We start from the raw sequence: 15,949 nt of genomic DNA on the forward strand, positions 1-15,949 counted from the left end.
CAATTTTCATAATGATCTCCCAAAAGGGCACCAATACTGAATCACTCAATTTAAAGCTTATAACATGTTAGTCTGACTTTGTTCTTGGTGAATTTTCTTTTAAAAGATTTGAAAAAAACAAACAACCATCTGAAATCGCATGTGGTGAAGTGGTCCTGTTAAAGCCTGAGAAAATAAGAAATAACACAATCTTATCCTGTGGTGCCATCTTGTGGACGTTAAATATGAATTCAAAGGGGGGCATTAACAGTAGTGCATGTGGTGCTGGAACAGCTTCATACAGTTTTACAGCTAGTCGTTTATTTTCCATAAGTCATGTTTTTGTTGTCAACTCATGATATAATGAGGATTACTTTTCACAGAATTAGTTCATAATAGAAGTGTGTAAATATATTTTGAAGTCATATATCAACTAAAACGTATGCATAATATTTTTAAAATAAATGTAAAAAATGAGTTGTCTCCATAGGTGGGTTAACATTGGGAAGCTTTTTTAAGGCCTAATCATCCGTGTTTTGGGGCGACAGTGTCAAATTCTAGGATACTATAAAATGCAATTATTATGTTTAACGAATTTATTAATGAACTTTTTTACTCGTACATTTAGGGTCACACTGTCTGATGAAGTTTTTGATTGCTTCTGTCTCGTTTCCAACAAAACATTAGGCTTTGTGAACGATTCATATAGGCTAAACTATACAAACATACCATGATTTCTATTTTATATTCACCACTAAAGTATAAATGTTAATATTGGCTAGGCCTATATTAAACAATATGTAACATGAAAATGTTGTTTGTTATAGCCAGCGGTGAAGTGCAGGATGTACCCATTTCTAAATCCCCCTGACCCACACCATTATTTGAAAAACAAATATTCAGCAGTAGCCTATATTGCATTTAATGTTCGGGGTGAGGATATTACCTTTCCTATTATGTCTTTGATTGGCTAGTACACACTAACTAAATATGGAAGTAGTCTTCAATGTTACAGTTTGTGAACAGAGGCTGTTTATCCTCCGTTGGAAGTGGTACTTAAAAATACATTTAAGGAACATTTTTTTAAAGTGTAACCGCGTCTTTAGGCACCACCACAACACTGGTTAAAGCCTAGTTTGAATGTTCAAGCAGTGTAAGTAGGCTAAATGCAATGTTAAGTGTAGGAAAACAAGGAAGACTCATCGACTCCCAGGTGATTGAATTGCACGATATACAACAGGCTAAAATGTAACTTGAACGCAGCAACCTGTTTTAAAGCGCCATAGACTACATTTCCCATCAGCCACTGTTTTTGTGTTCCAATCATTTGTGTTCGGTGGAGAACAGAGACCTGCCGTTGGAAGTGACAGAGGACAAACTGAAGAAGCAAGGTTGTATGCTACATTTGAGTCTCAAATTGTCCTAAATATTCTGAGACGTCACTGTTATATCATGTTTTAAACACAATGGCGTCTATTTCCTGACCTGAGAGCGACGGTGCATTCAATGGAGGCTGTTCAAAAAGCTGTTTTGTAACACATTTCAGCTGTGCAATAACAGTGAGGCTAGTCTGAGCTTCCTCGAGCAGCTCATGCTAAGGCTGATTTGGGGCTGGGACTTCATACGTCTTATCTAATAAAGCAGACACACACACACCCTTCAGAGGGGACACAATGTAACTGACGAGCACTGCAGCGGTGTAACGGTGGAGAAGAGTTATCGGATGATACAATGTTTTTATTCCTTCTGTTGCCTCAGCTAGTTTTCTGCAACAGCTCTGTGCTCCAGGACTCGGGCAGCTCTGTGAATGTTTCTGAACCTGTCAGTGATATTAAGTTGAAACAGAAAGTCCTGTCACTTGAATAGTTAGCGTCTACTTTGAGTTGTTATACTAACGCAGGCTGTGGTCCAGACAGGTGTCCATCATGACTGTGGATTGGGTCGGTTATGGATACGCAGCTCTCATCGCTTCTGGGGGAGCCATTGGTTATGTGAAAGCAGGTAAGTGTTGTGATGAATGTAAGGATGTAAAAGTAGAAAACAGTTTTTAAATAATGTATTGTGATGAAGCTCTGGTGTTTGTTTTATTTAAACTATTTCTCAATCTATGTTTACATTAGGCCCTGTTATACAAAGTCATTAAAAACAATATTGCGGAGATGATTTCAATCTGAACAGATGTGATTGCCTTGTTAAATGTCAAAACTTAAAAGTAAAAAAACTACCATTGCATACCAGTCCATGTACTTTTCAGTGATGTTGAAGGTCCTGTTGTTGACCTTCAGTGTGACCTCTCTTTCAGGCAGTGTCCCCTCGCTGGCTGCCGGTCTTCTCTTTGGCGGTCTTGCTGGTTTTGGTGCCTACCAAATCTCCAATGACCCCAATAATATTTGGGTGTCCCTGGGTTAGTACACTCAAAGTATTGTATGTGGTGTTGTATGGAGGTAAAGGTAGAATGATTGTGAACAATATTATTTTATTGTTACTATGGCCTTTTTTTTTTACCCTCACCCAATTCCTATTTTGCCCCTCATGGTGTCTTCCAGCAACATCTGGAGCTCTGACTGGAGTCATGGGAAAGAGGTTCTACGGATCCAGGAAGTTCATGCCAGCTGGCTTGATGGCTGGAGCAAGGTGCCGTATATCAGTCTCCTTTAAACATGAATAAGACTTAATTGTATTTGTTGAGTATGGGCTCTGGCTTGTTGTAACCTCTGTGCAGGCAGATGTTGTGTAGGTCTGATGTAGAAATCAGAACTACCACTAAATATGACTCAAAGTCATTGTGATTAGCTAATACAGATGTGTCGGTACAGCACAATGTGTTTCTACATTTTGGAAGCAACCTTTAGTGCAGTGTGTCTGGAGTCTAACTGGAAGTTCTCGTCTTGTTTCAGTCTTCTGATGGTGGGAAAGCTAAGTCTGGCACTGCTCCAGAAACCCCAGGAGTCCTGATGGAGTGAAGAATCAAACATGTTCTCTAGCCCAGTCGTTTTCAACTGCTCTCGCCTGATGACCCTCCACCAACTCCTTCATGAAAATAGCGACCCAAATTTCTGATTTTTTTTTATTTTTTTTTTCAACCAATCAGACTTAGTGTATGAAAATAGTGCAGTTTGACGTCAGATGGTACAAAGAGTGTGACAGAACAAAAACAGCATGTTTAAAGAGGGCTTCATAACACTTTTGCCTCTTTTTTTTTTTTTAGTTTATAGTCACAAGTTGGTGAACCACTTTGGGTCTCGACCCACCAGTTGAGAACCACTGCCCACTGTTTGAGTAGCCTGTCAGTTTGTCATTTACTGTTGAAGATTATTTTGCGTATATTTGATGATGAAATATGATACCATGTTTATATAAGAAGAAGTGCTGTCTTGTCTTTTTTTCAGTGAATGCACATTTTTATATTTATTTGTAAAAAAACAAAACTTTTACAAAATGTTCAGATAATTCATCATTAATACAAAGAGAGAAAGTTAAAGCTTTGACTACCATTACAACCAACAGTTTCACCTGGTCGATAGGAGAAGTGGAAAATAAACATTTCAGAATGTATTATTTAATTACCGTTTAGGTTTTGTCGTCAGTAATAAAATAATACCTGACCTTTGCTACTGGAGTTATAAAAAAAAAAAAAAGAAGGTCAAGCTATGGAGTGTTTAACTCCTACTCCGAACATCCCAACACTAACAAGTGGAATTGGCGCATCCTGGATCTTTCAGGAATACAGTGGGATTGTCTTGCAGACAGTGTCAGTCTCAGTTCATCGTCATGGCAACTGTCATCTTTAAATCACAGAGAGTCCATACACCCTTAGCAGTTCGATCCTACGTGTCTCTAGAAACAAGGACTTGCTACAGTGGCATAACAATAGTCTCTTAAAAGCATGTGGGATTGTGTCACTTTTCTTTCTAGCTTCTAATTTAATATTTGATTTATGAAAATGTAATTTGTTTCAAAGTACATACAGGTTCCCTCATTTTTAATTTAATTTTTCCCATGTTCAAGTATGGACATAGCTAAAACTCTACATCGGGTTCGCATTCTTATTCGAATATTTGTGCCACTAAATAGAGTCTAATATCCAGGGGAAGCTGTTCTTCCATTTTTTTGTGGACTACCGATTTCCACCATATTTGGATGTCCAGTCCACTCTGCCATGGACAGGCTGTACGGCTGGAGCTCTAGTCAGGATGTTCCCAGAGTTTTTCCCGAGGGCTGCGTAGCTGCTCCCCTTCATCTGAGTCCTGTCGGCCCTCCTCCTCCAGCCCTCGTAATCTGGAAGAACATGCACGTCAGTCAGCTTGTTCTCTAAAGGTACAGAGACCATCTGTCCACCCAGACACATGCTGTGTGCCACTTCAGTGTCTCTTTACTCAAAAAACAACCATGACACTTAAATATAAAGCTATACAGGTAGGTATTTGTAAATCAAGTCAAATATGAAGATAAAGTCTACTCTGTTAGTATTCAGTCAACAGAAAACCATGACTCAAACATGAAGAAAACTACTACTACTAGAGAAGAGAAATACCTTCATGAGTCTCACTCAAAGAGGAGCTACAAATAGGCTTGGACAGTGCAGACTTTGGCTTGTCTTTTTTATTGTCAGGTGATGAAAGATTTACTAAAAGAGTGAAGAAAGGAGAAACGGTAAAAGTGAGTTAGAGACAGGAGGGGAAATGTGGCAAGTCAGTGGTTGGAAACTTCACACAAAAAAAAAAAAAAAAAAAAGAATAGGAACAGTTAGGAAGAGAGTGGCTGATCATACAGACTCATTTCATGTTTGACAGATAGGAATAGAACCATACTTGCGTGCTGACCAGCCAAGGGGGCAAGCTGGATTCTCTGTCCCACTGAGCCCACCTCTTTCTTTTGGAATGACGGGATATAACCACCGGAGAGGTTGTATTTGGTGCTTACAAAAGTCCCTAAAAATGAAGAAAAGACAATTCTTTCAAGCACTCATTACAATGCTCTCTACATGCCGAGCACGTATAGCATAGACTTCTGTCAACTTAAAAAAATAACACAGACAATTTTAGTAGAGAAAAGAGGTTATATAAAGTTCTCAGCTATGACCTTACTTCGTTTATTGTGTTGTGTTAAAGAGTGAGATGTAGCTACTGCATATGCAACAGCTCCTGATGACCGAACCAATGACTAAGGTCAAGTGATTGAAGCCAATTCCAGCGACACCATCGGTCTGCCTCAGCAGCAGCCACAGATGGTAATCAGTGTAATTAGAGAAAAGCCTTATTGTCACTTTATGAAGATGTTGTGGTTGTAGTGCAATTTACCACCTATTTCACACCTGGAGTCCTTAGTTCTCGGGTTAAACTGTGTATTTGTACTCGTGTCTCCTGCAGAGCCTTTAGCAGCTTGTTTCTTTCACATGTTAAGTCGTCAGCTGAATACCTAAAGCTTGTCGCATCAGCCGGCATTCTAACTACACTGTTGGTACACAGAGGAGCTTTAGCATGACAACGAAAAGTTACAGTCACAGAGTCACAGATTGCTACATTACAACTGTAACAGTTCACTAAATGTAGACTCAACGAAATACCTTTGGAGAGATCGATTTTCTCAAGTATTCTTTCTTTGACAACAGTTTTCTCTTTGGGACTATCCATAGATTTAGAGGCATTCTCTTCTAGTCTCCCAGGAAAAAAAGTGGAGTCGTAGGACGTGCATGCATCAGAGGGAAAGAAGAAAAGGGGGGGAAAAAACAGAAATGATGGAGAGAGAAAAAATCACACAGTCAAAACAAATAGGCTGTCTTAATCTTAACAACAACTTCTAATCATGAGTCACAGGTGAGTAGAATCAAAACAAACAGAGCAGTTGTGAGTGTCGGAGGGAGTGCTTGGAGGTTTGCACAAATGAGCAGGGGGTTACAGTTAAGGGCCATTTAGGGAACACTAGATCTAACACTGGCTGTCATGAATTAGAAAGAGAGGAGGAGAGGTGAGAGAGGGGCAGGAGAGGAGAGGGAAGGAGGGAGCACAGTGGGGTGGGGGGTGGGGGGGTGCTCGTGTTGTGTGTCTGTTTACATGACAAATGATTTATAGAGGTCTACGATCTCTAAAGTCACAGACACTCTGGCTCACTCCGAACACTGCTCTGTCAGTGGCTCCCATAAATACTGATCAGGAGACATTAGCTGCATCATTAGCATTTAGAGCTAATCACAAAGAGTGCAGTGTCCTATTATGTAACAGTAACTGACACTGACTGTCGCCAGGTTTCCACTGCCTGGTAAAATGAGGCGATTAGGACGGTCATGGTGTAATCACTACTTATTGCTCGGTATTTCAAATGTAAATCCTCAGCAGACATACAGTGTGTTATCTTACTTTGTATCATGTGAGGGCTGAATAATGTTGGAGACTAGCGTCACCGAATGCTTGCATTTAAGGGCTTTCAATTTTCTTCATTGGTTTTTGATCCCACGTAAAATTATTCTTTCATATTCTGGAACACCGATCGGCCAGTTTCTTTTCAACAAATGGTTGGCTTTAAAACTCGTTGACAGGTGACGTAATAGTTCTGTTAATCTGACCTCCTTCCGTAACACGTGCGCACTGCGATCAACCCTCTGGACAGATCCGCCCTTACCTGCATTGACTCTGGCTCCGATTGGAGCGAGTGGTTTAGTGATGGTGCTTGAGGAGTTCTCCCACAGGTTGCGTAGTGTCATGCCGCCCATCTCCTTATCTGCAGAAGTCTGATTCTTGTTGATCAACCCTTAAGGCAATAGAACTTGTGTTGTGAAAAATCCAATGCAAAGATCTAAATTAGCACATTGCATTTTTTTTTTTATAAAACTGGCAGATCAGGTTGCCAAATATAAGTGGAAACATGCATTATTGTTTTTATTGTTATGAGAATGATGAAGGAAGTATTGCATTGAGTTGTGCAAGTTTATGGTATCTAGTTTCTGAATCTGTTACGGAGGTCTTGTTTTTCCTTTTAAAGGTAACTACAAACAAATCCTAAAACAATCCTTATAAATAAACTCTTAAGTGGAAAATAGGTAAAGTGATGTAAGACAATTTCTTGCTTAACTCTCCATCATGGCGACTTTTTTCCAACGATGACCCAATTTGGTTTCATTCCGTCTTACCTGGCAAGTATCGTGACTGGCTCAGATAGTGCTGCCGAGCTGCCGACCCTGGAAGATTGGAGTCCATATGGTCCGCCTTAATATTGTTGGGTAGCTTAGTCACTGAGCTGTAGGAATACAGAGGTTTCTGCTCCTTCGGCCTGCGACAGAAAGAATTCTCTTTAAGCTCCATGCCTTGAAAAGCATCTCATTTTTGAGAGTGCACTGCATAAAGTCTCGATTGTGAGCTCTTATTATGTTTGTTATGCATAACAGACTGGGCTGAAGCATGTATATTTATTAATACAGTATGAGCATAATTAAATCTGAATACCCTTTACCAACTCAAATAACACATGATGAATGAGCCAGTTCACACATTGTTAGTTTCAAGGGTCAGGTGCTAACATTTCATTTATTTTCTAAAGCAGGCCAGTTAAGACATGACAGCGCTCACTGTGGCTTCTGCTCTGCAGGGACCCTCTCCTCCTCTGTGTTCCCCAGGCTGGGTTTCTTGGAGTTCGAAGCGGACATTTCGGAGGGGTCAGATTCCTCCCAACTGTCTGAGGTCTTGGTGACCGTCTGTCCCCAGCGACGACGGACACTTTTCAGCACCGCAGCCCCGCCGCCTCCGACACTGTTCTCACTGCCCAGCGACGCTGTTTTCTGCACGAGACATCACACTCAAGAGTCAACACAAACAACACATCTATTTGACAAACTTAAGATCTCTGATAGGAGTCAAATTACAAAATCAGTGAGAAATAAAGTAGCATTTTAAAAAAACTTTTCTGCCGCAGACATGATTCTTCCATTTTACTGAACATGAACTCGAGACACTCACTGCGTTGCTGACACTTGGTTTACACTCAGTCTGGGGAAGTGGGATCTGCTGGAGAGGCTGGTGATGCTGCTGATGGTTTCTGGGGGAGGATGTGGAGGCTTTGGACTCAGAGGAAGACTGCTGGGGATCAGTCTTGGACTCTGATACTTGCCTCTGGGTTTGCACCCTTCCCTGCACCTTCTTAACATTCTGGCTCTGAGGACGAGGTCCTAAAATCTGTCCTACCTGGAAATATGGATATCGCAGAGCCTGGACAAGAGGGGAAAGGAATGCAATTAATTATTGTGAATGTTCAGCACGCACCATTTTACGGCGCAGCGAAGACTTCCTCACACATGCATGCAGCATACCACTCGTTTTAAAAAATGATTTACCCTGCACATAAAAAAAACTAATGAACCAGTCCACTGTGCAACTGGAATTCTAAAACATGTGAGGAATCGAGCGCAAGTGTTTTCATCAAAGGCGTCACAGCATGAATTGTACAATAAGTTCCATTCACATGAATATTTTTTGCTGACTAAATCTCAAGTGGAACCAAATCGTCCTCTCAGGATGAACTGCAAACAGATGTGCATCATTCACCTGGGAGCTGAGCAAGCAGAGGATGGAAAAAAAACATCCTGTTACTGCTGTCAGAAAGGTGTTGCCTACTCAGAGCAATTCAAGCTTCTCACTTGAGTGTAAATTATGTCTAACTACGTCATAACCACTGTTGTAGGTAGTAAACACACAGCAGCACAGGTGGACCATTAAGCGCTGGCAGAGGGAGTGAAGTACGGCTTAAGCGCTGCTTAAAATGAAGGATTAGGCTGCTGATGCAACTGTTAATCTGCATGTAACTGCAGCAGCGCGTGGTGCACTGAAAACAGGCGGTGGAACTCTTAAAGAAGCTCGTTGTTTAAACCGGAGTCCAGTCTGGCCTATTACGCAAACTACACCTTAAACACTCAACCTTGAGACTTGCTCTTGCTTACTGCACCTGTACAGCAGTTGGTCTCTTTTTTGGGTCCCACTGCAGCAGATCCTTCATCAGGATGATAGCCTCATTGCTGGCATTGGGGATGAGGGTCTTCAGGTGGGTCGGCACACATTGAGGAAAGCGAAAGTTCATAGCAGAAGCGAGCTGGTAACCCTCCGGCCAATCAGTCTGAGGGAAGACACAATCAAAGGACAGTTTAATATAACCGAACCGGTTGATTCACTAAAGTGTGTTTTAAACATACACATACAGGATCCTCAACCCTAAAAAGGAACTATTGTCTCTCTGTGATGGGATTTACGTTGAACCCCTCTGGGGTTCTCCCTGCTCTAAGACTATCCGAGTACATCCTGGTCACCATAAGAGAAAACATAGAGGGTGATTTCAGCACCATAAGTTAAATCTGGATTTAATGTGAATCGATGTATAGTACAATATGAACGTTGTAATGTTTACACCAGTGGTACTGAGAGGTGGCTCTTGACCAAGTCTTAGTGGAAATGGGCTCTGCGACTCCTCTCTGCAGTCAGACTAAACAGAGATGGATTTGGGGAAAGCCTTTGAAATGAAGGTGGCTCCCAACTTAAGCTGCTTTACACCACAAGCTAACGTTTACCACAGGGAGAGGAACACCGCTCCTGTCCTTCTTACTACTTATCTTCCCATTATAAACTTAATATCATCTCATGTGGGTTTTATTTGATATCGGGACATGAACAGTTGAATAAAAAGTCCAGATTGAATGTCGGTCATTTCTCTACCTTCGCTTCAGTTTCTTCGTCTCACCTTTTTGACTGTACCGAGGACTTGACAGATTTTAAAGACCTCATCCACTTCACTGTTCCCAGGGAAAAGAGGTCTGAGAGTGTAGAGTTCAGCCATGATGCAGCCCACGGCCCACAGGTCAATGGGCGAGCTGTAGGTGGACGACCTGAGCAGAACCTCTGGAGCTCGATACCTGGACATGAAGAGGAACATTCTCAAATAAACCAGCCAACAACTCATACTGTGCAGACACATAAAACAATATATATATAGTGTACTGCTAAGATGCATGATAGCTTTTGTTACCCTGTTAAGTACTTACCATCTCGTGGACACATAGTCTGTGTAGGGGGGTTTGGAGCGGATCTCTCTGGCTAGGCCAAAATCGGCTATTTTGACCAGTTCTGGACCCATGCATAGAAGATTCTCTGGCTTCATGTCTCGATGAAAGAAGCCTGAGGGAAAGGTTGAACTGAGCTGAGCCAAAGTTTACAGAGTAATGTCACAATGGGCAAAACTAATACTGTAACTGCCATGTTTTATATATTTATTGCAAATGTGCAGACTTCAGAAAGCACCAGAGAAGGAAAAACAGAGCAGTGGCTGAATGGCTGTTTGTCCCTATCCTTCTGACTGCATCTTATCCCCTCTCCCTCTATCCCACTGTTCAAGCCTGGTGCTGCTCATCTTTGCTAAATGTTGCTAAGTGATATGCTCATGATGGATTAACATTGGCTCTTTGGGATATAGTAATGAGTAAAGTCTGGATTAAGTCTTTTTTTAACATGTCAAGAATAAACAGACCTCATGAGAATGAAACATACACATGATTGAAGTTCAGACTAAACTAGTATTATAGTTATTACAAACAGACAGATGAAAGCTCATGCTGTTTTTAAACAGGTAAAGAATGAAAGCATAGGACCTCTTACCATGCTTATGCACAAAAACCAACCCAGAGAGCACCTGAAACATGATGTTCCTGATTTCATTCTCAGAGAACATCTTGTTCTCTCTGACAGCAGAGCAAAGCCATGGAGAAGGAAGGAAGGGGAGGTAAGAGAAAGAAAAGAAAAGCAGAAAGTGAGATCCTGAAACATGAAAGGTCTACTGGATGTGTGGAAGCACGTGCATGTCCATGTTTGAATGAATTATGTTGGGGGGGGGGGATTTGAAAAGTTTCCAGTCTCCACACATGAGGCGTCCACAGATCCATTTATTAAAAAAAAACACAGAACAGTTAGTTAGAAAGGCAAGTTGTGAGAGTTCACAAACTACAAGATTCTGAACAGTTCATCTCCAATCTGTCCATTCAGAAGCGTGTTTGAAATCTTCCAGATTCTGAATCTTGCAGGATGCAACCATCCTCCTCACACTAGCAGGGCTTAAGGGAAACACTGGAGCACCTACCATATTTGTGAATAAAGGACAGGCCTTGTAAAATTTGAAAGCTTATGTTTCTGATCACTGATTCAGGGAACAATTTTGTTCTGTAAAAAAATAAAAGTGATTCTTATGAGCCTGGCAATGCAAGTACAGATACGTAAACAGTCACTGATAAACAAGAGCACACATAATATACAGTTAGAGATGAAAATGTATAACACACCAGGGCTTCTTTGAGCTGTGTATCTTTGTCATTTATAGAAAAGACAAAACAAAGTGTTTGAAGATGCCGTGCACACCCCAGGTTTCCATTCTAGAAAAAACCTCAAGGTTGCCTCCAGAGATATTAGTCTGTTGGCATCTGTATGTATGTATGTATGTATGTATGTACAGTATGTATGTATGTATGTATGTATGTATGTATGTATGTATGTATGTATGTATGTATGTATGTATGTATGTATGTAAGGGCAAGCTGATACAGATCAAGTTCAAAGCATCTGAAATCACTGTCTGATGAGAGACAAATACAGTATATAAAACATGGGGCCAATCCGATCACTCAAAGATAAACCTTCAGTTAGTAAATGTAGTCATGTATGGCTTGGGGAAGATCCTGATAAGATGTGGAAATTTGATAACTATGCAATATGGATATATGTATATTTTACCACTGTGTTATAGATCATGTACAAGCTCTTACATGGCTCAGTGTGGTGCGTCTGTTCTCACCTGTCCTTCATCAGCTGGTAGAGGTTCTCCTTCATGTACTCAAAGACAAAGTAGAGGTGATCGTTCTCTCTGATCACCTCCTTCAGTTTCACCACATTTGCATGATTCAGCTTCTTCAGGGACTGGTGACACAAAACCATCGTAGAAAATCAGGAATAATGGAATTCAGGTGTTGTTAATACTGTTTCATTTGCAGGACCTACTGTAGGAATAAATTCATGTTGAAGAAGTGTTCGACGGAAAGTGGACATTTTGAGTTCTAACATGGCACGATGTGAAGTGTACAGTAGAGATCATGGGATTTTATCACACACGATGTAATCATCATTTCTGAGTGAAAGGGGTTGCTATGGTTACATTGTTGATTTGCAATACTGTGAGAACTAAGAAACACAAAGAAAGTTTGATAACAGTGTTCAAAGAGCTGTTGTGCATAAAGTGTCTCACGACCTTACCTTCACCTCTCTGAGGTTCATACATTCTTCCCATGAATAAAACTTCCTCTTCATTCTGTAAAGGAGACATGTATCACCTTAAGGACTTCACATTTTGCAGCCAATATAAAATGACACCCATCACTCCGAGGTGTCCTCTAATAAAGCACTCATTTGTGTCAAGTCCAGAATAACTGCATGTTTTTGGAGTTGTCTCGAGTTTTAGCTCGTTCACTTCAACAATAAATACAAACTATAATTTGTAAAGTAAAATAGATTGGTATTCTAAACTGCACAGGTTTTACTGTTGTTTTTAGTGGCCTTGAATTGAGTGTAAAAATGCTACGCACCACGTGACATACAGGTCAGTTTTCTGGTAGCGTATTTGCTCTGTCCAGCGTTAGCGCTCGCTCTCTCTCCTGCTATAATTATGTCAGAGTTACAGAACGAGCTCATATCTTGTTTCCCTCTCTCGGCGCCTGCCTGTTTCAGTCGCTCCTTCTGCAGTGTCAGTAACCTGACACACTCCCTTCTACTTTCACTCCCTTTCACCGTCACCACTTGTATTGTCTTGCACGGTAACCAAATGATCAACCAGTGGACGCATCTTCCTGGTTTTCTCATCTATTATTGAACCCTGCTGCCACGCTGCTGAAACAAAGGCATGTCGGTTAGCTTGTTTGCCCAGGTGAAAGACGCTGAGTGCTACCACTCCACTTTGTTTTGGTTCTTTTGAGTCATCTTTTATCCAGGGCTGTGTACAATTCATGCAAAAAACAAAAAAATGGTTTATTTTAAGCATAAGTATATCAAGTTGGTGTAAGGTCATTCAAAAGACTCATTTAGAACAACCAAGTCCTGTTGTCTTAAGGATGAAGCTAGATAATTTAACTTCATGTGGAAATGGAAACTTTACAGAGCCATCACTCTCTCTCTCTCTCTCTCTCTCGCTCTCTCTCTCTGCTCTGTTTGATATTCATTTCAAACTCAAACACTACTTTTTCTTTGCAGCAGCTGCGAGGAGCCTTTACTTGGATACACATTTCAAAAAATAAATAACGATGTCTGTCTGTGACCTACAAAGGAAGATGTGAAAATGAGCAAAAAGAATGATCATGTCTATGTAGCGTTTGTTAATACTGTTGTCCAATGCCAACAGGTGGGTGCCGCACAAAGTGAGTAACATCACGCTGCAGTTTGACTGCCAATGGAGAGCAAGGGGAGCTGTGTCATCAGGTAACATTACTTACTGTATGAGTGTACAGGACAAGAAGATTTAAAAAAAAAAAAAAAAAAAAAAAAAAAGGTAAGGCTTTCTTTTCATGGGAAACTGAAACGTCCTCATAGAAGGTTGAAGAATTGATTTTTTTTTATTTTATTATTCTTTTTTTTTTATTTGTTTATTTGAGCAGCAAAATGAGAATATTGTATTTATTGGTTATTTATGGTTGCTTTTTATTATAAACACAATAAGTTTGCTCATTTCAACTGACTTGTGTTGTTGGTGCACATCGTGCAGAATCTCCCTTTAATGTGAATCAGCCCTTAAACAAGCCATTAAAAACAACATGCCTTGCACACTTTCATGTTTAAGTCACCCAATGATACATGTCCATATATGGTCATACACTTCAGCTTTATGGGAAAAAAAATAAGCTCCTCACCTCTTAATAGCCACCAGCTCTCCAGACTCATTGCTTCTCCCCATCAGCACACTACCATAGGTGCCGTCCCCCAGCTGCTTCAGGGTGGTGTAGCGATTCATCATCTCTTAAGATGGGCTCATCCGCTCGCTAACTTTCCTTATTCATCAAACAAGATGTGTACATGCAGGACTTATTCATTGATCAAATGTCTCATTTCAGCAGGCCTCTTCTCCACAAGTAAAGTAAAGGCTAGATGGTCAAGTTTTCACTTGGCCAGTTTGTCACGACGCTCACCCCGTCCTTGAGGTTTAACTGTCATCTTGCAGTAACTGATCCTTCGATGGAAAGGCAGGATCCCGGTGTTGTCGGTCAGCAAACAGTCAAATATGCGCCTTGATAATCCTTAAGTCACAGGAAAAAAAGGAAGGAAGGAATCAGCATCAGATACAAATAAAAGTCTCCTGCAATTGCAAAGACAGGGAAGGACTGGCCTGATTTCCCCTCAGTGGGGTGATTTAAGCGTGTGTCTCACTCGTAGAAGGCTCCCACATGACAACTCAAGGGAGATGACAGCACCAGGCAGATTAGGCCCAGAGGGATGTAAATAGGACGTTACACAACGATATCCTGCATCCACTCCCTTCCACCTGCCTGCTGAGAGGATGTTATTGACAGTACTGGACTGACTGAATATTAGTAACTGATTGTTTTTTCTGCCAAATAATCTGAAGGTCGCTCACTATCCAGTGCCACACATGCCATCAAGTGAATGTCTAAACCTTGGTGAAGTCTTAATATGGATTTTATGCTTTCCCAGATGTAGAACGAAAATGTACCGACGACAGCTTCAAGGATGTGTGCTACTTCATCATCATAACAAATCAATTATCAACTGTACCCTCATTCTAATCTAAGGCAATAGAAAACGGCTTATTTTGGGCAAAGTTTGGGAAGTAAGTCGGACATGTCTCGTGTGAGTAACCGACCTGACTATGTTTGAGGCTAAAAAGTAAAAGCTGCTGCAGGTAGGCCAAGGGCAGCTAAACAAAATGAGATTACAAGCAGATTAGAATTGAATGAGATGTGGGACTCCTACAACATAACCGTTCTATCAATAACTCACCAGAGCCCATTATTTCACTTTCACCTTAAATGTATGTAAATGCTTTAAAAATGATCGTTGGAAATAGTCAGCTTTTTCTCCATTTTCTTTCTCATTACACTGTTTCTCTAAACCATACCTTCTTTGTATCTGAGTCTCATGGGACAATGAGAAATAGTATCTAGGCCTTAAGAAGCTGGTCAGTCTGCACTCTGCTGGTGAGGGGTTTAAAGGGATTTAACATGTCTCTAAGCCACATGACATTAGGAGGCCATTGAAGGTTGTTTATTGAAAACAGCCGTAGATATTTACACTACAGTTGTAAAGAAACAGATAAGTATAACTTTTCATGTGACTAATGAGTAACAGGCATTGTTTCCATCAGTAACGTATTGCCCTTCACGCTTAACCCACGTTTACACATATCAACTTAAATTCATAAATGGACCGGGTAATAAAAAAAAGTGACATTAGTGGCTGACATGTCAGCTTTGACAGCTCATCCCAACAACTATTTATTTCTTTTACCACATAGGTTGCACTTATTTCATCGTTGCTGTGGTTTTAAACTCACCATTTCGGGGGTTGAGTGTCTTTCCTCGACGGTTATCTGTCTCTGCTGACGATGTTTCCTCACACAAAATGCACTTAGTATCCACAACAGGCTCGTCCGATAAGCCCCTCTGTGTGTGTGTGTGTGTGTGTGTGTGTGTGTGTGTGTGTGTGTGTGTGTGTGTGTGTGTATGTGCGCGCTACTGTTCTCCATGGAAACGCACACAAACTCGACGTTTGTTTAAGGTGACAAGTGGACGCAATGCTTTATGGGATTTGTATTCCATGCATGCAGCGTTACTGCGGAAGTGACAAGCCATAGACGAATTCTCTGAAGCCTAAATATTCAAACTTGGCCCATATTCACCGCGTGGGCTTTTATTTATGAATTCACCTTTAGATAAAAAATAAAAACTATTCGG

At 40.9% G+C, this 15,949-nt stretch overlaps 2 protein-coding genes across 9 annotated transcripts; one reads left to right on the forward strand and one right to left on the reverse strand.

Moving 5' to 3' along the window:
* The first annotated feature begins 1,265 nt into the window (after positions 1-1,265).
* On the forward strand, positions 1,266-4,084 carry tmem14ca (transmembrane protein 14Ca). 2 transcript variants are annotated; one of them, XM_079361186.1, is made up of 5 exons: positions 1,266-1,370; positions 1,892-1,980; positions 2,282-2,383; positions 2,526-2,613; positions 2,877-4,084. In XM_079361186.1, exons 2-5 carry the CDS (start codon positions 1,905-1,907, stop codon positions 2,932-2,934), a joined length of 324 nt encoding a protein of 107 aa, XP_079217312.1. In that variant the 5' UTR covers positions 1,266-1,370; positions 1,892-1,904; the 3' UTR covers positions 2,935-4,084. The 2 variants fall into 2 exon arrangements, with proteins under 2 accessions (XP_079217312.1, XP_079217313.1); XM_079361187.1 differs by having other exon boundaries at positions 1,274-1,370; positions 1,896-1,980.
* On the reverse strand, positions 3,164-14,297 carry mak (male germ cell-associated kinase). 7 transcript variants are annotated; one of them, XM_079361179.1, is made up of 16 exons: positions 14,168-14,297; positions 13,892-14,029; positions 12,249-12,303; positions 11,794-11,915; positions 10,608-10,690; positions 9,998-10,130; positions 9,697-9,868; positions 8,911-9,078; positions 7,929-8,177; positions 7,542-7,750; positions 7,106-7,245; positions 6,598-6,726; positions 5,546-5,632; positions 4,791-4,910; positions 4,514-4,606; positions 3,164-4,257 (listed from the first exon to the last, which is right to left on the reverse strand). In XM_079361179.1, exons 2-16 carry the CDS (start codon positions 13,993-13,995, stop codon positions 4,097-4,099), a joined length of 2,025 nt encoding a protein of 674 aa, XP_079217305.1. In that variant the 5' UTR covers positions 13,996-14,029; positions 14,168-14,297; the 3' UTR covers positions 3,164-4,096. The 7 variants fall into 7 exon arrangements, with proteins under 7 accessions (XP_079217305.1, XP_079217304.1, XP_079217306.1 ...); XM_079361178.1 differs by having other exon boundaries at positions 13,892-14,297; XM_079361180.1 differs by lacking the exon at positions 10,608-10,690 and adding an exon at positions 11,086-11,165 and having other exon boundaries at positions 13,892-14,297.
* Between the last annotated feature and the right edge of the window lie 1,652 nt (positions 14,298-15,949).

The sequence above is a fragment of the Symphodus melops genome (genome assembly GCF_947650265.1).
Source record: "Symphodus melops genome assembly, chromosome: 14".
In the NCBI taxonomy this organism is placed as follows: Eukaryota; Metazoa; Chordata; class Actinopteri; order Labriformes; family Labridae; genus Symphodus; species Symphodus melops.